The 27996-nt window shown below is 41.7% G+C and overlaps 1 protein-coding gene across 3 annotated transcripts; it reads left to right on the top strand.

The window, feature by feature from the left end:
• The first annotated feature begins 369 nt into the window (after positions 1-369).
• On the top strand, positions 370-27996 carry HCLS1 (hematopoietic cell-specific Lyn substrate 1). Of its 3 annotated transcripts, none has more exons than XM_045851333.1 (14): positions 370-523; positions 3182-3265; positions 3812-3885; positions 13545-13674; positions 15281-15391; positions 17199-17253; positions 23624-23734; positions 24622-24677; positions 25297-25366; positions 25518-25729; positions 26152-26256; positions 26784-27003; positions 27153-27215; positions 27415-27996. In XM_045851333.1, exons 2-14 carry the CDS (start codon positions 3182-3184, stop codon positions 27549-27551), a joined length of 1428 nt encoding a protein of 475 aa, XP_045707289.1. In that variant the 5' UTR covers positions 370-523; the 3' UTR covers positions 27552-27996. The 3 variants fall into 3 exon arrangements, with proteins under 3 accessions (XP_045707289.1, XP_045707290.1, XP_045707291.1); XM_045851334.1 differs by having other exon boundaries at positions 427-570; XM_045851335.1 differs by lacking the exon at positions 370-523 and adding an exon at positions 697-835.

Here is a 27996-nt window from a genome sequence, read left to right as displayed (position 1 = left end):
TTTGAACACCTACTATATGCAAACCCCAGTTTTAAGTGCTGTGGGAAATGTAAAAGTGAGTTTGTTTAATCTTACCCTGCAAGGTCCACATAAAAATTATTTTTCCCATTAAGCCTTTCTTGATTTCTTTAGCCAATACCAAACTGTCTACTTTCCATTGCACATGCAACCGCCCACATATTTAGAACACAAATTTGGTTTTGGTTGAATGTTTTGCTTCCCTGACTAGCTATAAACTCTGAGAGTAAGAACTTTTTTTTTTTTAACTTCCCTATGACTTTCAAAGTCTTGCAAAAGATGAAGCATTTAGTCCTTTTTTTGTGTTAAGTGCCTAAGCAGAAGTAACTGACTCAAACTTCAGGAAGTAGCTGTGAGGACACAGTGGCAGGAAATGACAGAAAACCTGAATACGGAACTGAAGCAGCCGCTCATTTTCTCGCTCAGAAGTGGCAGCAGCAAGAGAAGGAGCCAAGTGTGGACGTGAGGAGTGGGGAGCTTCGAGCAGACACTCGCGCTGTTGGAGGTGGGTACTCTGAGCAGTGGGAAAGGGAGCACAACGCAAGAGTTGAGGTAAGAGGAACCTACCTCACTCTTAACTCCTTATTGAGAGATGAAGTCACGGCTAGTAGGCTTTTAACCTTTTATGGCCAGAAGGTCTGTGTGGGCGTGGTTGTGGACAATGAGTATCTGGGGATGGAAACAAGTGGGTGGCTAGAGCCCAGGGAACAAGATCCAGCACCCATCTAGTCCAGACCCCCTGGTTTCTGCAGAGTCTACAGTCCTCTCTCAAGACCGGTTGCTCCCAGCCACTGAATTGGGAGGAGGGCCACAGGAGGTAAAGACCAAATCTCTGCTTTTGGAGAGTATGATTTACCAGGGAGAGGCAATTCACATAAGTGACGTAATAGCTTAGGAAGTAATTGCTCATGTACACCAGTGCTGAGAACCACGAGGTGACGGAGGCCAAATAGGATGATGGTGGGAATAGGATTGGTTTCTGTGATTGTATGATCACAGAATCCCAGAATGTCAGAAGTGGAGGAAACCTTATAGATTAGCTAGGTTAAGCTCTTTATTTTTCCACTGGGGAAAACTGAGCATCTGAGACATTCAATGATTTACCAAATTATTTAAGTTAATATTCATGAAATGTCTACCCTGGTACCTGGCAACTAAGTACGTATTCTTTGTTGATCCCCTTACCCATGTTTCCACAGGGCTTAGTAATAGAGCTGGGTGATCCTCTGGCTCCCTATCCATGTGCTTTACTGACGCTATAAGGCAGCCTTATGATGAGGCCCTTGGTGGCACTCGATGTTCTGGGCACCATGCCTCTCTAAGTTACTCTCCGGGCTCCTACCTCTAGATAGTTTGTCTTGGATAGTATACTTGGTATGCCAGTAGCTCAAGGATATTCAGTTGTCTTCGTGTCAGAAACTTCTCTTAGTTTCAAAAACACATGAGGATGGAAGATTTATGGGAGAGTCAGGTTGAGACCTTGGAGGAAGAGCAGGGAAGAGAATAGGACCATCAGTCTGCATTGCTTTCTTATTGCTCATGAATAGTTCAGAAATGTTTCCTTTACAGTTTTCTGTGTGAAGTCCTCTTCTTGCAGAGCAGCCTAGGAGCCAGGACCTAGGTCTTGTCTATCTTCCCTCCCCCCATCTATAATTGTTGCCTCACAGGGGAAGGTAAAGCTGGTCTCAGCAGTGACTCATCCCACAGTGCAGCTGACTTAGTCAATACGTCTCCGGTGTCTTCCTTGCATCTCTTTAATCAATCTACCGCAAACTTCCCTTGGGCTGGTTTCCATGGCATTTTTATTTCATTTTTGTTTAAGATTTTATTTATTTATTTTTGGAGAGATGGGAAGGGGGGGAGAGAAACATCAATGCGTGGTTACCTCTCACACGCACCCTACTGAGGACCCAGCCTGCAACCCAGGCATGTGCCCTGACTGGGAATAGAACCAATGACCCTTTGGTTCACAGACCGGCACTCAATCCACTGAGCCACAGCAGCCAGGGCTCCACGGCATTTTTCAAGGAGCATGGAAAAGGAGTTTTAAACTGGAGAGGAAACTTAGAGACTCTGAGGGGCCTGGGCGGTGATGCTGCAGTGTCCCAGGAGTGGTTGTAAGAGGGATTCCTTTAAGAGACAGTGAAGAGCATGGGAAAGACACCAGTGGGATGAGGAGTCTGAGCAGGGAGGGATGGGCAGGGGAGTTGCCAGCTAGCAAGTGGTATCAGGGTCACGAAGTCTCAGCAGCCATCAGAGCAGATGAGCATTGCCTGTTTCCTCTTCCCACCAAGATCTGGGAACCCACAAATGCAGAGCAACTGTGCAGCTCCTCCTCGTGCACAATTTTCAGGGCCAGTGAAAACCCTGGGGATGTCTCAGTAGAATAAAAGTTTGGTACTCCTTCCAACTGGTGTTCTCTAAGCAGTTCTTTATCATTTAGTTAGTTAATAAAAATATAACTTCTAATGTTCAAAATGAGGGATTTATTATATACCATTTTTGCATCAGTTATTTTCTTTCAAAATATAATTGACCTGTTTTTAAAAATGGAAAAATAAGTGACTTATTCTAGGCAAATAATGCTTCCCCATGCATTGCCCAGCCCAGGAATTCCAGCCCTGCTGACCTCATGCCTCTGTTCAGTGGCCGGTCTGAGTGGAGGTGGAATAGCACTTGCACTAGGAGTTAGAAAACTGCTTAATAGAGTAAAGCAGTTTGTAGAGCGGCATGCAGATGTTCACTATCAAGAGATATATATTTTGATAGCTATGAAAAAAGCCATAAGTAGAAACCTGAGTGAAATGGTGCTGTAATTCTAGTGATGTTGAGCACCCCTCGTTGATTGCCACTTCAAGCCACTGCCTGGCCAGTCTCTTGGCAAATGAATGATCCCAGCACTTTTCACGCCCAGTTATTTAGTGTTACCTACACCCATAGTGACTTCTCTCCAGACTCCAGTGAGCCCAGGCCATGTTCGTTTGTAAATAATTCCCCTGGGGCAGCTTCCTAAAACTCCCATCTGCTTTGCCTCCGCTTCTATTATCTTCTAACAAAAAGTGGCAAGAAACATTGAGCTGCTATCTCATTGACATCAGCATTCTTGTTCTCCCTGGTCTTGATTTTTCTCCTCTAATTAATTGCCATCTTTTCTCACCCTCAGATGTGGAAGTCGGTCGTAGGACATGATGTATCTGTTTCCGTGGAGACCCAGGGTGATGACTGGGACACAGACCCTGACTTTGTGGTGAGTTTGGAAATGGCTTTGCTTGGATAATGAAAGGTGAAGAGGCAGCATTTGGGCCACTCTGTAGCCTTTGCGGGTGCATAGAAAAAGGACAGTCTGGGGCCGAGAGAGCCCTCATGAAGGAATGGACTGTAATGAGTGGGGCATGCATGATATTTGATGTTGAGGATAGAAGGGAGACAGGTGAGAAGGAGAGGAGTTTGACATTGTGATTGATGGGCCATGACAGACTATGCTGAAGGAGCAGGTTATTCTGGGTCTCTTTTGGCCTATGAGCCAGGAGTTAGGCTGGACATTTGTAATTTGGGGGGATTCTGAAGTCGTAGGAGACCTGAAGGGGACAGTGTGAGGATGTAGTAGGAAGGGAGGTTTTAGAGCTCACCAGTCTAATTTAACATGGGGGCCATGTGGGTACACACAGAGGCATCTGACTGAAGGAGGCAGCAGATGCAGGGGACATGGAGGGCATGTGTGTCAGCTGTGTGGCCCCTCTCAGCGCAGCACATCTCTTGCCATCTCTTAACTGCTGAGTGCTGTCTTTTGCAGAATGACATCTCTGAGAAGGAGCAACGATGGGGAGCAAAGACCATCGAGGGCTCTGGACGCACAGAGCATATCAAGTAGGTGCCAAATAGACAGGGGAGTGGGAAAAGAATGTGGGAAGAGCCCAAGGAAAACTTTGGAGACTCAGGGAGGAAGGAAAGAAAGAAGATAATTTCTGTCTATGAGTCTTTGTGGTCTTTTTCTTTTTAAAAAAATTTATTGGGTCGCCCTGGCCAGTGTAACTCAGTGGATTGAGTGCGGGCTACGAACCACAGGATCACCACTTTGATTCCCAGTCAGGGCACATGCCTGGTTTGCAGGCCAGGTCTCTGATTACGGGCATGTGAGAGGCAACCAGTCGATGTATCTCTCACACATCGATGTTTCTCTCCCTTTCTCCCTCCCTTTCCATCTCTCTAAAAATAAATAAATAAAATCTTTTAAAAAATTACTGAGGTTTCAGGTACACAATTCTATAACACATCCTCTGTACACTGTATTGTATATTCACCACTCCAGTCTTTTCATGAGTCTGTCCCTGTGTGTTCCTGTGTATGTATGTCATTGTGTATTTCTGTTTCATGTGTCTGCTCTTATCCCCCCAACCCTGTTATTTCTCTTTTCTTTCTAACAACTATGCTGTTTCCCCAGCTGGGTCTATTATAAGAGATTCAGAGAGGAAGTGGCTTATGCTGAGGTTATATCACACCTATCTATCTATCTATCTATCTATCTATCTATCTATCTATCATCTGTCCATTCATCTATCTATCCATCCATCCATCCATCCATCCACATAAATATAAATGTATGCCTAGAATCTAGGGTGGTTTTAGGTGGGCCATGGCAGATTCAGTGAGATGTAGAGGTAAAGCACTCAGAATTAGTATTGTAAAAGAGAATGATATCAAGTCCAACATCCAGTCTGAATCATTTTTAAAACAAAAACATGTATTTGGCTACTTGATAGAAGTTGGAAGCTGTGAAAAGTGATATGAAGAAATGTGACACTTGGAAACTTGTTGATTAAAACTATTTTAGTACTGGTGTTTAGGGGTCCTAAAGATAATAACCCAATATTTTACTAAAAGAAAAAAGGCAAAACAAAAAACTCTGATAGTGTAAAAAGAGAAGGTCCTTACAGACCTGTCTAGGGTTTCTGTGGGTTATATTGTATGGTCAGATTGAGAGAGTTCTTCTCTTTCCTGGGCTATTCAGGATCATCTAGCCAGGGCTGCCTACTTTGGATAGTATCAGAATGTCCAGTTTTTGCAGCAAGGTAGACACTATAAACAGTAAAACAGGAGCAAAAATAAAATACAAAAATTGACAACTACACGAAAATTTGCAAAACTAACACAGCTTTAAGCTCCATTTTAACGCCCCACCCCAACTATAACAACAGTGTTTTTAACCTATTTTCCTCTAGATTTAAAAAATGCTGATGGATGGCCATATTGCACAAGCAACACACTATGAAAACTTGGCATATTTGTATACAATTTGATAATATTGAGTACTATGTATTGTTGTTTAACCAGACATGAATGGTTTATTTTAAGTAATTGCAATGAATATTATTCTTAAACAAACCAAGCAATGCTGGTAGCAGTTGGGGAGATGAAAAAAAAATGAATCAGGGTCATGCAGAAAGTTTCTTTGTGCCTTCCGAAGGCTCAACGATAAAAAAAAAAAAAAAAAAAAAAGACCCCTCCCTTTTCTTTTCTGAGTAAAGGCCACTCAGCCCTGGTATCTTGACAGTTATTAAGATTAAGACACAAACCTCCTCGTACCTTTTCCCTCCCAGTGCCTGTCTCATGCATAGCAGTAGAACATTTTAAGGAAGACTCCTAAATTCCTGTCATAACCTTATGGACAGAGCTTGGGTTTGCATTCACAGCTCTGCCATTACCAGCAATGTGAAGTTAGACGTATAACGTCTCTGAATCTCAGCTTATTTATTTGTTAGAAGAGGATGATAATAGCTACCCTGCAGAATTCAATGGGCCAATATGTCCTGATGTCTAGAGCAGTACTTAGTACCTCTTAGCAGCTCAATATTGTTACTTCTCTTTCTTGTCAGTACAGATTCTCTTTTAAAAACCTAACAAACATGTAAACAGAAGACAGTCTTCTTTCTTCCTAAGTGGCGTCTACGTGGACTGTCATGTGGCATAATCTAGTACCTACATTACAATGACTAGAGACCCTTGGGGTTGTAAAATTTGGCGACCCTGCATGTTCCTTTCTTAGCCTTACTGGATCTACATATGATAGAATAAATAGTGGAGATATTTATATGAAACCTACTCCCCTCCCATTTATCTACACTACCAAGGTGTAAAAGTCCAGTCTTTGCTAGTGACTAGCCAGGTAACCTGGCACAAATCACTTCTCTTTTCATATTCTCAGTTTTCCCGTTGGAATCAAAAAGACCTCTAGAGGACCTTCCAGCAGTGAGTCCTCTAAGATTCTCTCTGGTTAGTGTGAGCTCAGCCAGTCTTTACCATCATATGGTAATCACTGAGGTCCTTGGGAAAGAAGGAGAAGCTGGAGAAAACAGTAGCTGCAGAACTGAGATGACTCAAAGCAGGAAAAGGAAGTGATTGTGGTTCACACTAATCTCATTACCTTCCCCCACACCGTGATCTTTCTTTTTTAGGTCTGCCTAAAATAAATGTAGCTTGGGGATCGGTTTCATGATTAGGTGAATATCTCAAATGATCCTCTCTATCCCTCATCTATTGTATAAAGGAGTCCTGGGCCAGGCAGCGCCAAACAGCCTGGTGTTTACTAGGAACTGCCTGGTTTCCATGGGTCGTTGCCCTTTTCTCTATCTCCTTCTGGTCACTCATGCCCATTCCTACTCCTGTGCCTCTCTACAGTCAGTACTCCCATTCCCTCTCCTGTGTGGACATAAACACTGATCTGCCTCTTATCACTACAGATTAGTTTTGCCTGTCTTATAGTGTCATGTAATGGAATAATATGACATTTTTCTTTTGTCTCTGACTTCTTTTGTTCAGCATAATGTTTTTAAGATCTATCCATGGTCTTCTGTGGTTCTTTATCCAAGTAGTATCCAACTGCATGGATATACCACAATTTGTTTTACCTGTTACCCTGTTGGTGGACATTTAGGTTGTTGACAGCTTAGGGCTATGACAAATAAAGCTGTCCTGAACGTTTGGGCTCAGATCTTTTCACTGACATCTGTTTTCATTTCTTTTGGGAAATACCTAGGGGCGAAATCACTGATTCATAGATTAAGTGTGTGTTTAACTTTTTAAGACTAATGAATTATTTACTTTTTAAAATTTTAAATTATATTTTACTGATTATGCTATTACAGTTATCCCACTCTTTCCCTCTTTGCTCCCCTTCACCCAGCACTCCCCAGTACCTCAGGCAATCCCACACCATCATTCATGTCCATGGGTCATGTGTAAAAAGTTCTTTGGCCACTTCATTTCCTACACTGCACTTTACAACCCATGGGTATTCTGTAACCACCTATTTGTACTTCTTAATCCCCTCACTTCGTCCTGCATTCCCCTAAACCCCCATCTCATCTTTTTTATCTTCTTTTTCTTAAATAAGTCCCTTTAACATTTCATAGAATAATGGTTTGGTGATAATGAACTCCTTTAGTTTTTTTCTTGTCTGGGAAGCTCTTGAACTGCCCTTTGATTCTCAATGATAGCTTTGCTGGGTAGAGCAGTCTTGGCAGTGAGTCCCTGCTTTTCATGACTTTGAATGCCTCTTGTCAATCTGTTCTAGCCTGCAAAGTTTCTTTTGAGAAATCAGCTGACAGTCTTATGGGACGCCACTCCCCGCACCCCCCCCGCCCCCCGCATAGGTAACTAATTCCTTTTCTCTGGCTGCTTTTAAATTTCTCTTTTTATCTTTAACCTTTGGCATTTTAATTATGATCTTGGATTAGGCCTCTTTGCATCCATCTTGTTTGGGCTTCTCTGTGCTCCCTGGACTTGCATGACTATTTCCTTTACCAAATTAGGGAAGTTTTCTGTCATTATTTTTTCAAATAGATTTCCAATTTCTTGCTCTCTCTCTTCTCCTTCTGGCACCGTATGATGTGAATGTTGGAATGCTTGAAGTTGTCCCAGAGGCTGCTTACACTATCCTTGCTTTTTTGGATTCTTTTTACTTCTTGTTCTGAATGCTTGTTTTTTTCTTCCTTATGTTCCAAATCATTGATTAGATTCTCAGCTATATCCACTTTATGGTTGTTTTCCTATAAATTGTTCTTTTTTCTCAATTAGTGTATCCTTCATTTCTGACTGGATCTTTTTTGTGCTGTTGAGGTCCTCATTAAGTTTCTTGAGCATTCTTATAACCAATGTTTTGACCTCTGTCATCTGATAGATTGCTTATCTCCATTTCATTGAACTCTTTTTCTGGAGTTTTGATCTGTTCTTTCATTTGGGCCATGTTTCTTTCATCTCCTCATTTTGGCAACCTCCCTCTGTTTGTTTCTGTGTATTAGGTAGAGCTGCTATGACTCCCTGTCTTGATAGCATGGCCTCATATAGTAGATATCCTTTAGGGTCAAAGAGTACAGCCTCCCTAACCAAGCTGGGTACTTGAAGTGTGCCCTCCATGTGGGCTGAATACACTCACCTCTTGTAGTTGAGCCTTGATTGTTGTTGGCAGGTCAATGGGAGGGATTTACCCAGACCAGTCAGGTGTAAGAACTGGCTGTGACCACTGACCACCAACCTCCACCCTCTGTGGAGGAGCAGCAGCACAAGGTCAGGGACATGATGCTCCAACAAGGTCTGTAACTGTCCACTGGGTGCACAGGCTCTGGGGTTTCCTGGTTGTTGCAGGCCAAGGTCAGCCCCTACCTGTGTTTTTCCTCAGGTCACCTTGCCTGAGCTATGAAGCAATCTGAGAAGGCTGCTACTTGTGCTGGGCTTGGTGATTCCCAAGTAATGCCATCTGTGAATCTACACTGGCTGCTGCTGGTGTTGGGTCTGGGGCCACTTAAGAGGTATGGGGCTGTGGGCTCACTGAGTCCAGCTGTTGCATGTTTGAGAAGATTTAAGAAGTTGTAAAGCATGAGCCAAGACCAGCCATTCATATGTAAAAGCTGCTGGAGTGGGCCCATACGTTGGGTGGGGCAGAATCTCTGGGGATCTCCAGGGCAGGGCAAACAGTGTTATCCAGGTTGATGGAGTCTCAGATATGGCACCAGCTGCTGGCTCTGTGACTCTACTGGGAGAAGGTTCAGAAAAGGGACAATGCGTCTGCCTGCCTTTCTGTCTGGGAGAAAGCTGTCCCCCAGCTCTCACCTTGATGCCAGGCACTTCAGCCCCCCACCCGCCCCCATACCACTGGTGCCTTTCAGTCTGCTACCCCAGTGCTGGACCTCAGAGGGAGTGAGACTGAGTAAGTCCGTGTGTGGATTCTTTAAGTGGTAGTAGTTGGAACTCCAGCAGTTTCTGCTACCAACTAAATCCCCCTGGATTTTGTAGCCAGAAATTATGGGGACTTATGTTCCTGGCACTGGAACCCTGGGCTGGGGCTCCTGATGTGGGGGTGGGACCCCTTGCTCCTGAGATATCCCTCCCAAATTTCTATCCACCACATGTGGGTGTGGGACCAGCCCATTCTGCAGCTGTGCCCTTCCTACCAGTCTGGTTGGATATGTTTTCTTTAATTCCATACTTGTCAGACTTCCATTCAGCTTGATTTCTGATGGTTCTGAGTGATGTTCTATAATTTAATTATAATTTTAATGTGGTTTGCAGCAATGCAAGCTATGTTTACCTATGCTGTCATCTTGACCAGAAGTCTGTCCTAACAAATTATTTCCTGATAGTAATTTATTAATACCATTTTTCATTCCTCCCAATAATGTATGTTTTTTAATTGTTCCACATCCCTGTCTACACTTAGTCTGTTAGTATTTTTCATTTTAGCCACTCTTGTGGATATGTGGTGATTTTAATTTGTATTTTGCTGGTGAGTAATTTTATTGAGTGTCTTTTCAAGTGCCATTCATGTATCTTTATGTTTTCATTTTGGTGTCTGTTCAAATCTTTTTTCTCACCTTTAAAGTGGCTTGTTTGTACTTTTATTGTTTTAAGAGTTCTTTATATATTCTATATACAAGTCTTTTGTGAAATATGTGTTGTACAAATATTTAATCCAGAATACAACTCACTTTTTCATTTTATTAGTGGCTTCTTTTGAAGATCAGAAGATATTAATTCTGAAGTCTAGTTTATAAAAAATGTTTGTGGTTAGTGCTTTATGTACCTAAGTAATTTTTGCCTCTTTCAAAATTATGAAAAGTTTCTTCTATGTTTTGTTCTAAAATATTTATAATTTTAGCATTTACATTTAAGCCTGTGATCAAATAAATTTTTGTGTACAGTGTGAAACAAAGATTGTTGATTTTTTTTCCCATATGGATAGTTCATTATTCCAACACCAGTAAGAGACTACTCTTTCCTCAATGACTTACCTGGCTTCTTTGGCCAAATACATGGAGCTCTATTTCTAGATGATTTTATTGATCTATATGTGTTCCCTGCCCCATATTATTCTGTACTGATTCTTATAGCTTTATAACAAATAATAAAATCAAATAGTCTTCCAATTAAAACATTTACTCTTCCAGGATTTTACATTTCCACATACATTTTAGAGTAAGCTTGTCAATTCCTATAAATACACTTGTTGGTATTTTGATTGAGATTGCATTGAATCTGTGGATCATTTTGTAAATTACTAACATCTTACTGATCTTGTGTTTTCTGGTACATGAACATGGGATATCTTTCCATTTATTTGTATTTAATTTTTTTCAGGAATGCTTTCATGTGTTCATGTCTTGACATATATTTTGTTAAAATATTTTTATTTTATTTATGCTAAAATATTTTATGTTATTTCGTGTGATAGTAAGTCACATTTATTTTTAACTTTCAGTTTGCAATGTCTATGGCTATTATGTTAAAATAAAATTGATTTTGATAGTGACCTTGCATCCTGAGACCTTGCCAAATATACTTACTGGTTCTAGTAGCAACTTTTTCTTTTTTTGTAGATTCTTTAGAATTTTTGTTGGGAGTAAGATTTTATAGTCTGAATTACTCACCTTTGTGCTTTTATTTTTGTAATAAAAACAAAGATCTGTTTCTTTTCTTAGCTCTATTTTGAGGCCTGAACTTCACTTGGTTCCCATAAACTGCATTTTTTTAACAGTTCTGAAGTTTTGGTGGTTTTTGTTTTGTTTTGTTTTGTTTTGTTTTCCGTATTTGTGTGAGCATGCTCCTGGGTTCTCTATTCTGTTTTGGGGGTTTTTTTTTGTTGTTTTTAGAAGATTTTATTTATTTATTTTCAGAGAGAGGGGAAGGAAGGGAGAAAGAGAGGGAGAGAAATATCAATGTGTGGTTGCCTCTCACACACCCCCAACTGGGGACTTGGCCCACAACCCAGGCACATGCCCTGACTGAGAGTCAAAGCAGCGGCCCCCCTGGTTTGTGGGCCGGCACTCAATCCACTGAGCCACACCAGCCAGGGCAGTTCTGAAGTATTTTAAAATAGGCATCTGAGAGTTACCATGTCAAAAGTTTCTTAGGTATGCCACCAAACACATTAAATTGTAACTCTTTGTTTTCTTTTCTTTCTCTTCCACTTGACCACTATCTCCATACACCAGTGGTGTCAAACTCATTTTCACCAGGGGCCACATCAGTCTCGTGGTTGCCTTCAAAGGGCCGAATGTAATTTTAGGACTGGATAAATGTAACTACTCTAGGGGCAAGGAGCTCAGCACTGCTGTTGGGTAGAAACAAGGTGCCAGACCAGATAAAACAAGGTGGAGGGCTGGATTTGGCCTGTGGGCCTTATGCTTGCCACCTGTGCCATACACCAGTCATCTTTGTGTCCTCAGGGCCTAACCATGTCTCACACTCAAAAGTTTAATAATAAATAATTAAAATTTATTGAGTGAAAGACTGATATAACTAAGACCTACTTAAAGTGGCTTCAACTATATTCTAAAGAATTTGATAAGAAGTTGGTCTTCCATGGCCCCAACATTTTCATTCAAATATATTATGTATTGGTATGATCCTCTGACCAACCTTGCTGCCATCCCTTAGGTAGTATTTCTGGATCTCATTTTCTAATCCATTTAAAAAATTTTTTTCAACTGTAATATAGTTATGGCCCATGTAACAATCACTGGATTCATTAAAGCTTTGCAGACTTTTCACATTTCAAAGTAACATTTAGTCCTATTTTCTTCATTTTTCATCTGAGTATGTTGGTTGGGAAGTGTCAGTCATCTGTATGTTCTTGGAACCAGTACCTTCCTTGACACAGATGGTTCTAAAGTGTTGGTGGTTGAACTAGTAACACAGGATCTCTGCCTTCAGTGCTGCCAGAGTGTTTAGCGCAGGCATGGGAACAGAAGGTTCTTCCAGCACTTAGTTTAATTTCACCTGGCTCAAAGCCAGCTTTCTAAAATTAACTGTGACTGAAGCTGAGAAGGCTTTTTAAAAAGGCCTTTGGTGGGCTTATACTACAAGGCCACCAGATGGATCTATTCTTCCATGAAGGGAGAATTTCTGCTGTGAAATGGCCATTCTACCTGCAACCTGAGCTAGTGAAGTTCCAGTAACATCACTATCTCAGTTCCCTAAACATTTATTTCTTGCTGTAGGAAGTCAATTACTTTATTTAGGGTTCTCTTGCCCAAATGTCTCCAAGAATCTCCAGGGGTCTTTATATGTGTCCAAGGGTCAGTCCTGATGGTCACTTGTTGGTGCTGGTGCTGGTGCTGATGCTGAGCTATCGCTTCATATCTTCAGACCAACAGGCATATACAGGTGCTCCACCATCATGGTAAAGATGGAAGTGAAGTAAGGAGAATGCCTGCTTTTGGTGTTAATTCTCTTAGTGATGCAGGTGTCTCAAATCAAGGTTAATGGAGCCTCACAGTGGTGCAACTTTGAGTGGTAACACTGAATTTTATTAATTAGCTTTTATTAGTTTTCAGTTCTCCTCAGATTTGTGGATAGGGATGATGAACATTCATGTTTGACAAGAAAATATACAACATACTTAATATGTAGATAAATTTCCCACTGCTACATTTTTCATAAGTATCATTTTAAGTGACTTCCTAGTATGCTATTGAAAGATAATATTGCAATTTATTTAACTATTCTTCAGTTATTGGCCATTTAAGTTGTTTCCTGGTCCTTGCTATTACTATCTACAATGTCACTAGACATTAAGCTTTTCCATATTTAAAATTTCTTTCTTAAGCTAGACTCCCAAGACTAGATTGTGTAGATAAAAGTGTATATGAATATTTTGTGCTCCTTGAGATAGAGTACCTAATTGCTAGAAAGCAAATCCATTCAGGAAGGAAAATAATTCCCCAGTTATTAGGATATGGATATCATTGTCCTCTAATATTTAGGAACATGAAAAATGGAACTAAATGTCAGCAGGGTATTTAGTAAGCAAAATAACAGCCTAGAGAAAATACTATTGGCTTATGGAAAGTATCAGGCTATGGTACACAGACCACACTAATCTCTTACCCCCGGACCCAACTGTGATATACTTTGGGGGCTCAGGTTGTTGCTAAAAATAAACAGAACACACCTCAAGATTTCCATTTTTCTGGGAAGGAGCGTTGGTTGACATCCCTGTGCTAGATGAGTCTCTGTCATGTGGTTACTTCCAGCATCCACCAGCTGAGGAACAAAGTGTCGGAGGAGCATGACAAGCTCAAGAAGAAGGAGCTGGAGTCAGGGCCCAAAGCGTCCCATGGCTACGGTGGTCGGTTTGGTGTGGAAAGAGACCGAATGGACAAGGTGAGCTGAAAAGGAGATGCTTGCTTTAAAAAAAGACAGATTCATTCATTTGTTGGTTTTATGATTTAAAAGTTGTTCAAAAGTACAATATTTATTTGGGCTTTAAAATAGAATGTCCATATATTATTCGTATTATTTTCCCCTATGTCAACGCATAAAATACAGTGGAAGGTGGAAGCCAAGCACTGAGAAGGGCTGACTGCAGTAGGCCCAGCCACACTGGAACTCCTGGACTGAGGATGCAGGAAGCACAAGCAGAGAAGGGAAAAATGTATTTTACAATCACGTGCTGCTTTTACATGTTTGTGTATTATATTTGTTTCAACTTCTCTTATTTTCTTTATTGTATATTTAGTGTTTTTATGTATATACCATATATTATATGGTGTGTACATAGGTATGAAAAATATTGATATGAATTTATCTGTGAGAAACCCTCAAATATGAATATTTTTTATTTTATCCATTAAATGCTGTAAAAGTATGATAAAAGGATGCTTGCATATGGAGTTATATTTTCCCTTGACCTTCCTAACCTCAAAGATAGATATACTCCTAAAGGAAAAAGGTTTACCTTCATGGAGAAAAAAAAAAGCCAATGAAAGCTTTTAGTTCACCCTTAGAGGCCTTTTGTTTTGTCCTTGTGTCAAAGTGCAATGTAGGCGTTGCATTCTCCTATGAAATTCCTAGGGAGAAAGCAGTCATTGATTCTTAAATTCAACAATCAAAATTGACCTACACATATCCCTAAATATTGCAAAGCCAGTTCCCAGGAGCTTTTAGGGGGCCACACTTCAGCCAGCTCTGTGCTGACGCTGCTTGTCCCAGCACGGGACTGGAAATACAGGGCGAAAGAGAAGTTTCTAACTTCTTCTTAGCTGAGCCTCTGCAAGACATCATTATTTGGTTTGAAGTATTACTCGATTCCCAAATTTTAAGCATCCATACCTACATATTAGAAGAGACCTAACTTTTAAAACCAAACAGAAAATAAATCAGTAGATGGCATAAAAAGTGGAGGGGAAGAGAAAAGATTTAAGTTTCATGCCACCTTGGACTACTCCCAGTATCATCTCCCAACCTCCTTCTGTATGGAAAGTCAGTCACTGGGACACGTTAGGGCTCAGGTGGCACTTCTGAACTTGGATGGTCTTAGAGGAGAAAAGATTCAAAACAAAAGTGCCTGACTCTTTAGGTGAATATTCAGTCCTGACTAAGGCATCCAGTCAGTTCCCTTTGGTCTCTCCCCAGTAACTACCCTCACTTCCATTTCAGCACACAAAGCCCTTGTTTTAGCCCTTTTTGGTTTCTGGTTTAACCACAGCTCTGTCTTCCTAGTCTCTATCCTTCTGGTTCCCGGCCTGTCCTATGGGAGTTTCCTGAATGATGCGCTCTCTGTGGTATTGGGGAAGAATCAGGATGGCAGGCGAGGCTGCAGGGGTCACCTTGCTTCCCATGGAGTGTTCCTTGGCACTGAAGCCAGAGATATGAGTCTGACCCAGGAGGGAATTTCTTGTATTGTCACATCCCATCCCATCTCTGTATCATTTTATTTCTTTATGGTCATTTTTATCTTGTCACTCATTCCGTCCTTGATTTTTCTCAGAGTGCTGTGGGCCATGAGTATGTTGCTGAGGTGGAAAAGCACTCTTCTCAGACAGATTCTGCCAGAGGCTTTGGGGGCAAATACGGAGTTGAGAAGGACAGAGCAGACAAGGTAAGTGACAACTCTCTTCCCCACATCACCCAACTCAGATCACGTGGGACTTACCAACACACCCCTTGAATGTGGGTCTGTGCTTCTCCTGTGAAAAACAGGGCAGTGGACTCAAGGAGGGTCCATCATGAGGACAGATCCTGTGACCTCCCTCAGCAAGCCCCTTGGCGTCACTGCTGGAGGCCACATACTGAGCTGAAAGGCATTGGTTTAAATGAGGCAAAGACTCTCAAACTCTGCTTGAATAAGGAATCCCCCAAACCATTGATTTTTTTATACCTGTACACGTGAAGAGAGAAGAGGGATATTCCAAAGCTCCGGAAACATCAAAACCTTATACATACTTGTGCCTTCCAGGAAAACAGAGATGTCAGCTTCAATGTTATTACCATGACAGCAGATAATCTAGTAAAACAACTAATTAGGGTTACAATGTTTTTAGAAGGTAACGGTTACTTTTCTCATTATTTAGCACCAAATCCCTGAAGTCCAGGGGTTTAAAGACTTTTGAACAAAAAAGAAAAAGTAATTTTGAAGAGAGGGGAAAAAGGACGGTGTGATTACAGATGACAGAGTGGTCACGAGAGTGCAAGGGGCAACTCACGGATGCTCTCCGTTTTGGTCCTTCATAGGTCCGCTTCTCAGATCTCTCTTTTTAGGTGCAGACAGTGTGCCCTCCCCTGCAGCTGCACACAGAGGGGACCACTCCTTCACAGCTAGCCGAGATTCTTTGTTAACCTTCAGTTGTTTATTTTGTAGGCCTGAGCCCTTAAAACTAATTGTTAGATGTTATTTCATTGTAGGTGGAAAAAAAAAACACCTGAAAAGTTAAAAACATACTATAAAGGAATGGAAATATGCAGAGGGTAATTTTTTAAGGCAGTAATGGAATATGGAGCATGTTGAGTATAGTTGTCTGTAATCAGGTTGGAATTTTTCTTCCATCTTGGCCCCCTCCTGCCTTTGCCTAATGTTTCATTGTTCTTGCTTTCACTGCTGCCTCTCAGCCGCACACCGAATCATCTAAACAATCAGTGCATCTTAGAAACCAAGTGACAATACATACTAATAGCTCTTAAGTTGCAAAATCTAGACTGACTTAGAGACCCATAGTTACTGAGCCAGCTGGAGATGAAGCTACACGGTGATGCTGGACATTGGCCAATACCCGTGTCCAGTCCGGGGAGCAGCTCGGATGCAGACTGTCCTGGTTGCTTCTCACCCCACCAAAATACACATCTGTGTTCAAGGAAAGGGAAGAGGCATGGCATGATTAATTAGGAATAGGATACTATGTCTTACAAGTCCATTGTACCTTTCTAGTTTACAAGGCACTATGATCTCATTTTAGTTTCTTGAGAGTTAGAAGAAAAAGCCCTAATTTACTGAGTAACCCAATGAAAACACGTTTATACGCCTTGGCCCATACAGTCTCACACTATCCCAAATGAAGGGGGATCACTTCGTCCATTTTACAGTTGGTGTTAATGAGAGAGGTATACCTATTATATTTAAAAAGACTGAGGCTCAGATATTAAAGGACACACCTGAAGTTAAACAACTGTAAGTAGGGGAGGTGGGGTTTGACTCTAGAACCGTCAGTGTCCAGAGCCTGTGCTCACTGATTTGTAGCACACTGTCCCTACCCAGCCTGTCTGGGCGCTCTGTTCCTACCTTAGCCGCCCCCACCCACAGGCCTGGGCCCCTGGGAATGAGCCTCTGGGCTGAGCTGGGAGCAAGGGGAAGGGAGAGAGGGGAAGAATCATCAGCTTCAACTCTAACGAATTCTCTCTCCTTTTCTTTGTAGTCGGCAGTTGGCTTTGATTACAAAGGAGAAGTGGAGAAACACACATCTCAGAAAGGCAAGGACCCTGCACTTCATTGTTAGCAGCCTGACTGCCCTGCTGTTCTGCTCAGACTTGATCTAGCAACAGCTGTCACAACACCCTTTCAGTTCCATGACCCAGCTCCTCACCGTTTCATTTTTTTTTTTAATCCTCACCTGAGGAAAGTTTTTTCATTGCTTTAAGAGAGAGGGGAAAGAAGAGACAGGGGGAGAGAAACATCCATGTGAGGGAGAAACATCAATTGGTTGCCCTCTTGCCCCAATAGGGCGTTGAACCTACAACTTGGGTATGTCCCCTGACCAGGAATCGAACATGTGACCTTTCAGTCTGTGGGATGATGCTCCAACCAGCTGAGCCACACCAGCCAGAGCTCATTTATTTTTAAATCCAAGTGTGTACTTTCTTCTTCCTTTCTTTTTTTTCATTTTCTGTGAGATCGATCAAGTTTTCTTTAGTCCCCTTTTTCTCTAATGGGTTGAAAATAAGGTATTCTACTCCTCTATTTTAGGAGGTTATCCTTAAGTTTTAACATGCATCTTTGAATTAAATTTTAAATTAATCATTTTCTCTTCTTGAGTAATATAGGAAATGTAGGATAATTGAAATGTAGGATAATTTAATTATACTCTTTTTACATTCTACATTCTTTGTACCAATTGGACGATTATTATTGTGTGGAATATTGATTCTATGTTTATAAACACCACACAATTTCATCATGGTTATTACCAAGTAAATGCTTATTTAAATTGACCAACATATTAACCAACTCCTAGCTCATCATTGTTTGCTGCGTTTCATTGTTTCCTCCTTACTCCTTTTATTTTCTTCTTGCTAAAGTATAACCTTTAACAATTCTTTTAGTGAGTCTACAAAAGAACTCCCAGGCTTTGTCTAAAAAATGTCTTTATTTTCTTCCACTCTTCATTGTTATTGTACATTTGTCACTTTGAAGATATTTCATTACCTCTAGCATCTCTCTTGTGTCTTTCTTTTGAAGGTAATATGTGTTGTCTCTGGGAGTTTTTTTAATGAAAGGTTTTCTCCTTGTCTCTGATATTCTGAAATATCAGTACATGTGTAGATGTTTTATCTATTTTTATTATTCTACATGAGACCTATTAATTCTCTTCAACCTGAAAAGTGACTCATTATGGAAAGTTCTCAGGCTTTTTTTTTTTGGATAGTACCTTTCCTCTTTTATTCTTTCTCTTGGAACTCATATTAGATGTATATTAGAAATTTCCATTCTCTTTTAGATACCTCTTTTTTTAAAGACAATATTTAAAGAGAATTTTTAGGTTTACAACAAAATTGAGAGGAAGGTACAGAGATTTACCATAAACTCCCACCCCCACACATGCATAGTCTTCCTTATTAGCAGCATTGCTCACCAGAATGGTACCTTTTTTTTTTTTTTTTTTTTTACCAAGGATGAATCTACATTGTTATAATTACCAATAGTCCCTAGGTTCACTCTTTTATATTTAATTTTTTTCTTTTTTTAATTGTATTTTTTGATTACTATTTATTCAAATTTTTTTCAGTTAGTTTATATTCAATATTTGCTTTATATTGGTCTCAGGTGTACAGCGTAGTGGTTTGACAATTATATACTTTACAAAGTGGTGCACCTGATATTTTAAGTACCAACCTGGCACTGTACATAGCTATTACAATGCTATTGACTATATTCTCTATGCTGTAGTTTACATCCCACGACCATTTTGTGACTGTTAATTTGTACTTCTTAATTCCTTCACCCAGTCTCCAAATCCCCCTCCCCTCTGGCAACCATCAGTCCTATCTCTGTATCTATGTCTGTTTCTATTTTGTTTGTTCCTTTATTTTGCTCTTTAGATCCAAAAATAACTGGTAGTATTTGTCTTCCTCTTTCTTATCATGCTGTTGCAAATGGTAAGAGTTCATGCATTTTATGGCTGAGTAATATTTCATTGTATATTCTGATATATATACCACCACTTTTTTATCCACTCATCTGTTGATGGGCACTTGGGTTGCTTCCATATCTTGGCTATTATAAATAACGCTGCAATGAACATGGGGGTGCATGTATTCTTTTGAATTAGTGTTTTGGTTTTCTTCAGGTATATACCCAAAAGTGAAATTGCTGGGTAATAAGGCAGTTCCATCTTAAATTTTTTGAGGAAACTCCACACTGTTTTTCTTAGTGGTCGTACCAGTCTGCATTCCCACCAACTGTGTACTAGTGTTCCCTTTTCTCCACATCCTCGCCAGCACTTGTTTGTTGATTTATTGATGATAACCATTCTGGCAGGTGTGAGGTGATATCTCATTGTGGTTTAAATTTCCATCTCTCTGATAATTAGTGACACTGAGCATCTTTTCATGTGTCTGTTGACCATTTGTATATTCTATTCAGGGCCTTTGTCCATTTTTTCATTGTATTGTTTGTTTGTTTTGGTGTTGAGCTATATGAGCTTTTTATAAATTTTGTATAGTAACTCCTTATTGAATGTATCATTAGCAAATATCTTCTCTCATTCAGTAGGTTGTCTTTTTGTTTTGTTGATGGTAAGTCTGTTTAGTGTTGTAACCAACTGCCATACAGTCTTCCAAAGTGTCTGTACCATTTTGCATTCCCTCCAGCAATGTATAAGAGTTTCTGTTGTTTCACATCCTCACTAGCATTTAGTATGCTGAGTTCTGGATTTGGGCCTTTGAAACAGGTGTATACTTCACATCCTGATTTCATTTGCATTTCCCTGATGACATATGATATAGAGCATCTTCTCATATGCTTATTTGTCATCTGTATATCTTGTTTGGTAAGGTGTTTATTAATATCTTTGGCCCATTCTTTTTCCTTTTTGTGGAATTTATTGGGTTGATACTGGTTAACAAAATTACACAGGTTTCAGGTGCACAATTCCACAACACATCATCTGTACACTGTATTGCGTGTTCACCACCCCAAGTCAAGTCTCCATCCATCCCCATCCCCTCCTCCAATTCCTCCCTCCTCCTAGCAATCACCACACTGTTGTCTGTGTTCATGAGATCATGAACATGTCGTGTGGGGGAGCTTTGTCCACAGAGCCCCCCATCTACCACGGATGAGAATAAGTCTACCAAGACATGATCTGCTTGGGGAAGAAAGGTGGCCAATCTCTCACAGGAGAAGGACCAAGAACCTGTTCCTAAAAGTCAATGGACTTTTATTGGGTTCATTTACACAAGAATTCAGGTAAAGCTCATTAATCATTTCCAGGAAGTAAGGATCAAACAATAGATAACAAAGAACTCTGAGGGCCTATTTTGAGTCAGGGTCAGATAGCTAAAGAGTTGTAAAACTTTGAGGAACAAACTTACTTCTTGCTTGGACCCTTATCTGTTAATTGAGAGCATTCTAAACAAAGCAGGTTTCACAGGATTTTACACATTCTTTCTTAGGCCTGATTGCCTGGGGAACCTGCCCTTTCCAGCACAGGGCTGCACCACCCTCTGTCATTGTTTCAGGCTTAGGTGGAGCAAGGGAAGTAAGGCAGCCTAGAGATTAGGAGATTCCTCACAGACAATGAGGACTCAGGCTATGTCAAAGCAGAGGGGCAAGGGTCCATCACCCCCTTTTGCTGTAGCCCCCAAAATCCTTCCTTGGGGGCCTCCCATGTGATCATGCCTGTCTTAGGTTGTCCCCCCCTTGGGGAATCTTACCCATCATTGGCTAACCGACCAAGCATTGGGGGCCACTTATGGATGAAGTAAAAGAAGCAGAAGCTGTGCTCCTGCCAGGGAGATAAGCTTATGTCTCCTTGGTGGCTTACAGTCCAAGGTTGCTCCCTCAGCCTTAGCCTTGGTGGAGGTTACAGCTTCTGAAACCAGGCAAGGCAAGTTCCCAACAATGTCATATGTGTTCATTTCTCTTTTTTGCTCAATCTTTCCACCCCTCCTACCCAGTCCTCCAGCCCCACCTCTCACCCCCTGACAGGTGTCAGCCTGCCCTCTATCTATGAGTCTGTCTCTATTTTGCTCATTAGTTCATTTTGTTCAATCGATTCCACATATGACTGAAACTGTATGATACTTGTCTTTCTCTGACTGGCCTATTTTTTAAATTGTTTTTTAAAAATTGTTGAATCTTTTTTTATTGTTGACATTATTATAGATGTCCATCATTTCCCCCCTCATTTTCCCACCTCCACGCAGATCCTGCCCCCTTTTCCTCTGGCCCTTCCCATACTATTGTCTGCATCTATGGGCTATGCACATATGTTCTTTGGCTAATCTCTTCACCTTCTTTCATTCAGTCCACCCCTGCCACCTGCCCTTTGACATCTGTCAGTCTACTCCATATACCCATGCCTGGTTCTATTTTGTTTGTCAGTTTATTTTGTTCATTAGATTCCACATATAAGTGAGATCATATGGTATTTATCTTTCTCTGACTGGCTTATTTTGCTTTGCATAATACTTTCCAGGTCCATGCATGCTGTCACAAATAGTAAAATTTCCTTCTTTTAATGACCACATAGTATTCCATTGTGTAGATGTACCACAGCTTTTTTATCCACCCATCTACTGATTGGCACTTGGGCTGCTTCCAGGTCTTGGCAATTGTAAATAACACTGCTATGAACATAGAGGGACATATATTCTTTCTGATTGGAGTATTGTGGAGTTTTAAGAGTTCTTTGTATATTTTGGATAACAGGGTGTTTTATCAGAGCTATCTTTTGCAAATATTTCTCTTTCTGTGGCTTGTCTTCTCATTTCCTTGACATTGTATTTTTTTCACAGAGCAGAAGTTTTTTAATTTTAATGATGTCCAGGATTATCAATTATTTCTTTCATGGATGATGTCTTTGGTTGTACATCTAAAAAGTCACCACACCTAAGGTCATCTAGGTTTCCTCCCACATCCTTCCAGGAGTTTTATATTTTTGCATTTTACATTTACGTCTATGATCTATTTTGAGTTAATTTTTATGAAAAGTATAATGTTTGTATCTAGATTCTTTTTTCATGTGGACATCCAGTTGTTCCAGTACCATTTGTTGAAAAGCCTATCTTCTCTCCATTGTGTTACCTTTGCTTCTTTGCCAAAGATTTGTTGACTATATTTATGGGAGATCTATTTCTGGGCTCTTTATTCTGTTTCATTGATCTATTTTTCTATTCTTTCACCAGACTGCCTTGATCACTATAACTTTATAGTAAGTCTTTAAAGTCAGGTAGCATTTGGTCTTCCAACTTTTTGTTGGCTATACCTTCAGTACTGTGTTGGCTATTGGGTCTTTTGCCTCTCCACAGAAACTTTAGAATCAGATGTCAGTATCCAAAAAATAATTTGCTGGGATTTTGGTGGACATTGCATTGTATCTACATATCAGTCTGGGGAAAACCAACATCATGACAATGCTGAGTCTGCTTTTCCATGAACATAGGCTCTGTCTCCATTTACTTAGTTTTTCTCTGGTTTAATTCATCAGGGTTTTCTTTATATAGATCTCATCCATTTTTTTAGATTTATACATAAATATGTCTTTGTTGATGGTGCTAAATGGTATTATATGTATCTGAATTGCAAATTCCACTTATTCATTGTTGGTATATAGGAAAGCAACTGACTTTTTTATATTAACCTTTTATTCTGCAACATTGCTACAATCAATTATTAGTTTCAGGAGTATGCTTATCAATTCTTTTGGATTTTATACACAGATCATCATGTCATCTGTCGACAAAGTCAGTTTTATGTCTTTCTTTACGGTCTGTATACCTTTTATTTTCTTTTCTGTCTTACTTCATTAGCAAGGACTTCCTGTACAATGTTTAAAGGAGTTGGCAGAGATTAATTTTCTGCTCCCCAGCCCCCTGTTCTTTTACAGAAATTAGAACCACAGATCCTAGATTTTAACCTTGGGCACTAAATTTGGTACTTAAAACCCCCTTGGGTTTTGTCTGACATCAGCTCATACTTACCCTCACACCTACTGCTTTGATTTACCAATTTGTTTTTGGAGCCAGAATTTTTTTCCTGTTTTTCTTTTGAGCTTCACTGCTTACAGTAACAACAAAGAAGATTATTATATTTTAGCTGATATTTCTAAGTGTTTTATTGGAGTAGGGAGAGGCATATATTTCATGTAGATTTGCCTTTTCCCCCCTGGTAGCCTCTCCTTATAATGTCTATACTTTCCCTTTCCTTGAAGAAGGCAAAAAAAAAAAAAAAGAAATGATCTTCTCCTCTTGGCATGGAAGTAAGAGGAGAAGAGAAAAATAGTGAACAATGGTAAAGCTGGCAAAAGATGGCTTAGAACACTGGTTCCTCTTGACTTCTCTCTTCAGCAGCTTTTCCCTGTGGGCTGAGAGTGGGCTCTCATGACTGCTCCTTCCACTGTAGATTACTCTCGTGGCTTTGGTGGCCGTTATGGAGTAGAGAAGGATAAATGGGACAAAGCAGCTCTAGGATATGACTACAAAGGAGAAACAGAGAAACACGAATCCCAGAAAGGTAAGTTGGGGCTAGAGAGGAGGGAGGTCACAGATATCATAGAATTTTCATCCTTCCTTTCTGAAAGCTGATAGAGAGGATCCACAATACTGAGGAGTGCATGTGCAGTGCAGGTGGTGAGGTGAAGAGTAGTAAGTGTATGTGTGTAGGGATCAGTGGGGGCAAACCAAAAGGGGTGGAGGGGAAAACAATAAGATTAGGAGCAGGACAGAAAAGGGAGGCTAAAGGAAGGGGCCACTGAGAAAAGGGTGAAGACAGACAGGCTGGTGATGAGAAGAGTAGATCTGGTAATGATTCTTTTTTAAAAATATTTTATTTATTTATTTTTAGAGAGGGGGAATGGAGGGAGAAAGAGAGGGAAAGAAACATCAATGTGTGGTTGCCTCTCACGTGGCCCCCACAAGGGACCTGGCCCACAACCCAGGCATGTGCCCTGACCAGAAATCAAACTGGCAACCCTTTGGTTCTCGGCCCACACTCAATCCACTGACCTATATCAGCCAGGTCTGGCTATGATTCTTAAAGGCCCCTCTGCCTCACAGAGGATAGAGAGATTGCCTTTCTCTCTGAGACCAACAGGAGATAGCCAGAATGGTCTTCTTATTTTTTTTCTGTTTCTTCCTTTACATTTTCCCATTTCCTGTCACTTTTTTTTTATATCCAATTCCCATCTCTCTCCCTTATATTTTCTTCCAAGTTTTTCCTCCCAAAGCTTTTGTTGCTCTTCCCACCTATGCCTCTCTCTATCCTCTGATTCTCACACTTTCTCATCTATTACTCTGGTTTCCACATTCTTGTCTTCTGGTCATTCTTCCCACTGCTCCCTCTTCCCACCCATTTCCAGCATTTTTACTCCTGTATGACTCTCAGACCTTTCTGTCCTACAGATTATGCCAAGGGCTTTGGTGGTCAGTATGGGATCCAGAAGGACCGAGTGGATAAGGTAAGGTGCCAGAATGCCAATTTGTTGATAGTAGTTTCCCAAACCGCACAGAAGTGCATGGAGAAGAGTGAGAGGAAAAAAGATGGAAAAAGCTAAGTGTTCTGAGCTGTCCTCCTGGTGTCCTGCATTCCCCATTGGCTGCCCTCAGCATCTAATGAGCATGTCTTCTGAAGCCTGAGCTTTAACTGAGGAGAGGAAAGAAAGGCAGAGAAAGACAGAGAGACAGATAAACTCCAGGGAAAGGTGATGTTTAAAATTTCATTGACTGCTTGGAACTGTTCATCCCAATCTGTAGTCTCTTCCCATCCATGTCACTGCCCTCCCCCACACCAGTTCCTCTCCATTACCTAGGGGCCTTGCTGCATTCCATGCAACTGGATTTGGAGATGCGGGTTTCTAGGGACACTACTTTCAAAAAGAGGAGCTGAGCCCAGCAGTTTAAAACTTCTTTTTTCCTTCTCTCTGCCCCAAAACAACAGTATTGGAATACACTGTCCAACTATTGAGGATGAAGTGGTTAGGATACCACCTATGGTGGCCTCAGTCCCTAACGCCGCTTTCTGAGTCACTACCACTTCCTTACCACCACCTCCCTCACACACCTGCTGCTCTCCTGCAGAGTGCTGTTGGCTTCAATGAAATGGAGGCCCCAACCACAGCTTATAAGAAGACGACACCCGTAGAGGCTGGTGAGTCTTAATAATTCCCTTTCTCAACGCTCCTCAACTGCTTTTTCCTTCTCATTCTTTTTTCTCCCCAGACTACTTCCTCCATGCTTTTATCTAACTAGATTACTTGAGGTACACTTGACCCCTCCCCTCTTCTTGACTGTGTCTGTAGCTTCTAGTGGTGCCCGTGGGCTGAAGGCAAAATTTGAGTGCATGGCTGAGGAGAAGAAGAAGAGGGAAGAAGAAGAGAAGGCACAGCAGATGGCCAGGCAGCAACAGGAGAGAAAGGCCCTGGTGAAGACGAGCCACGCGGCTCAGCAACCAGCAGCCACTGTGGAAGAGCCAGTGGTGCCAGCCCCATTGCCTAAGAAGATCTCCTCAGAGGTGAGCATTTGGTGCTCTAGGATCCATATCCAGCATTCCTTGCCCAGACATGAACCTAAAGAGTCCAAATCATTGGTAGAGAATACAACGCAGGCTTTCCTTGCGTTAAGCAAATTTTATAAAAGTGCTGTCCCTGTGTTCAGGAAGATTTCAGTCCGACTGTGTAACTGAGCCTCACATATACGAAAATGTTAGAAAAAAACACAAAGGGCACACAATATAAGAAAGGACAGCTCACCAGCCAGTGCAGCCAATCATTGCTGCAGGAACTAAGATGAAGGAGCCATCTCTGCAGACTGGAACCTATATTGAGGGATGAGTTTGGTTTGGATTGGCAGAGGTAGGAAGAGATGTTGCAGGTCAGTATAGGGGAGAAGATGGAGGCATGATTGCTTACTGGAGAGATGCTTCTTTCTCCGTAGGTCTGGCCTCCTGCAGGGAGCTGTTCATCATCAGAGCCTGAGCCTTTGAGAACCAGCAGGGAACACCCAGTGTCCTCCCTGCCCTCAAGGAAAGGGCCCTCAGAGGTAAGCAGAGACCCAAAGGTTTTCTGTCCCTTCCCCATCTCCTCATGTCTTAGGAAGGTGAACCATAGAGTATGACCAACATCCTGGTTTGTCTGGGATGACAACTCCCCTGATCTTAATACTGTTAGTCTTACATTCTGGGAAACCACCCAGTCCTGGGAAGACGAGGAGACCTGGTCATTGTAGGTGTGGTATTCCCAACAGTGTGCTTTTCTTCAACATTTTCTTGCTCTTCCAAGGAATCTGACTTGTTTCCCACTTCCATTTCCTCATACCTTTTACATTACCCTCCTATCATCTCTTGGTATTGTGTGTGTGTTTGAGTGGGTAGATGCGGAAGGAGGCTGAGGAATGAAGAATGGATGAAAGACTGTGTATCCCAGAAAGGGCTATGGGATGGAACAAGGGTGAATGTGGGAGTGGTAGGGTGGTGATGGGTGGGATCTCAGCAGTCCTTCATTGGGAAGTTTTGGAGAGGCAGTTCCTAGTGAGTTCAAGTCACCCTGCTCCACACTGTCTCTTTTCAGGATGAGGAGGAGGCCCCAGCTTTGCCCCCCAGGACTCTGGAAGGCCTCCAGGTGGTAGAAGAACCAGTGTATGAAGCAGAGCCTGAGCCCGAGCCTGAGCCTGAGAATGACTATGAGGATGTTGGGGAGATAGACATACATGAGAAAGATGATGAACCCGAGGGGGACTATGAGGATGTGCTGGAGCCTGAGAATCCCTCTTTGCCCTCCTCCCTGGCTGGTAAGTGGTCGAGAGAGAATCAGCTTCTGAATTTGGTCAGGTCTTCAGTGGGGGCGGGTGGTAAGAAGAATTGTCCCATTACCCAGAAGAACCTGTTTGTTTTCCTTCTCCCTGTTGGTGAGACCATGTTTATATTTCTCACAATGCAGGAGCATCAGGCTGTCCGGCTGGGGCTGGGATCTCGGCTGTAGCCCTGTATGATTACCAAGGAGGTAGGTTGGGAGTGGCCTGAGGGGTCTGGTGCCTGAAGGCCCTTGAAACAAGAGAGGGGGATGAACTCCGAGGGTCAGGGAAGAGTCCAGGCTTGGCAGCAAGAAGACCAGGCCTATTTCCCTTCTGAGGTTTAGAGTGGGCGCAGGGATGGAGGGATTCCTATCTGACCATCCTAATTCCCGTCAATTTTGTCTCCAGAGGGAAGTGATGAGATTTCCTTTGATCCAGACGACGTCATCACTGACATTGAGATGGTGGATGAGGGCTGGTGGCGGGGACGTTGCCACGGCCGCTTTGGACTCTTCCCTGCAAATTATGTCAACCTTCTCCAGTAAATGGCCCCTACTGCATTCTGCACTGTGACTTCCCATGTCCAAAGTGGCTCTGCCTCCACCTCCTCCCATCCTGCTTCAAGTGTCTAATAGGATGTCACGAGTTTGCTGAAGTTCCACATAGACTTCCCCCTCCCTCTGCATTAGGGCTTGGGGCAGAGACATCATGAGGAAGGAGCTCTCCTTCAGTCCTCTCTATCCTCTGTGAGCTCATAGACATTTATCTTGTTGTCCTGCCTCCTTCCCCATGAGTGCTCCCTCTATCACCCCAATCTCTGCCTTTTGCTTTCAAGAGCTCTGAGCTTCCTGGTTGGCTTACCTGGGAAGGTATGTCTTGATTGCCTGGTTTACCTGGTTGTGCTTTTGCCTACTTTCCTTCCTTGCAGAGATATCCTTTCTCTGCTCAGTCTTAATGTTGGAAATAAAGTGAGACTATGTTTCACCTCTA

This window comes from Phyllostomus hastatus, unplaced genomic scaffold (genome assembly GCF_019186645.2).
Source record: "Phyllostomus hastatus isolate PE091 unplaced genomic scaffold, TTU_PhHast_1.1 phas_contig_86, whole genome shotgun sequence".
In the NCBI taxonomy this organism is placed as follows: Eukaryota; Metazoa; Chordata; class Mammalia; order Chiroptera; family Phyllostomidae; genus Phyllostomus; species Phyllostomus hastatus.
Note: the sequence above shows the minus strand (reverse complement) of the source record. Positions and strands in the feature narration are given on the sequence as shown.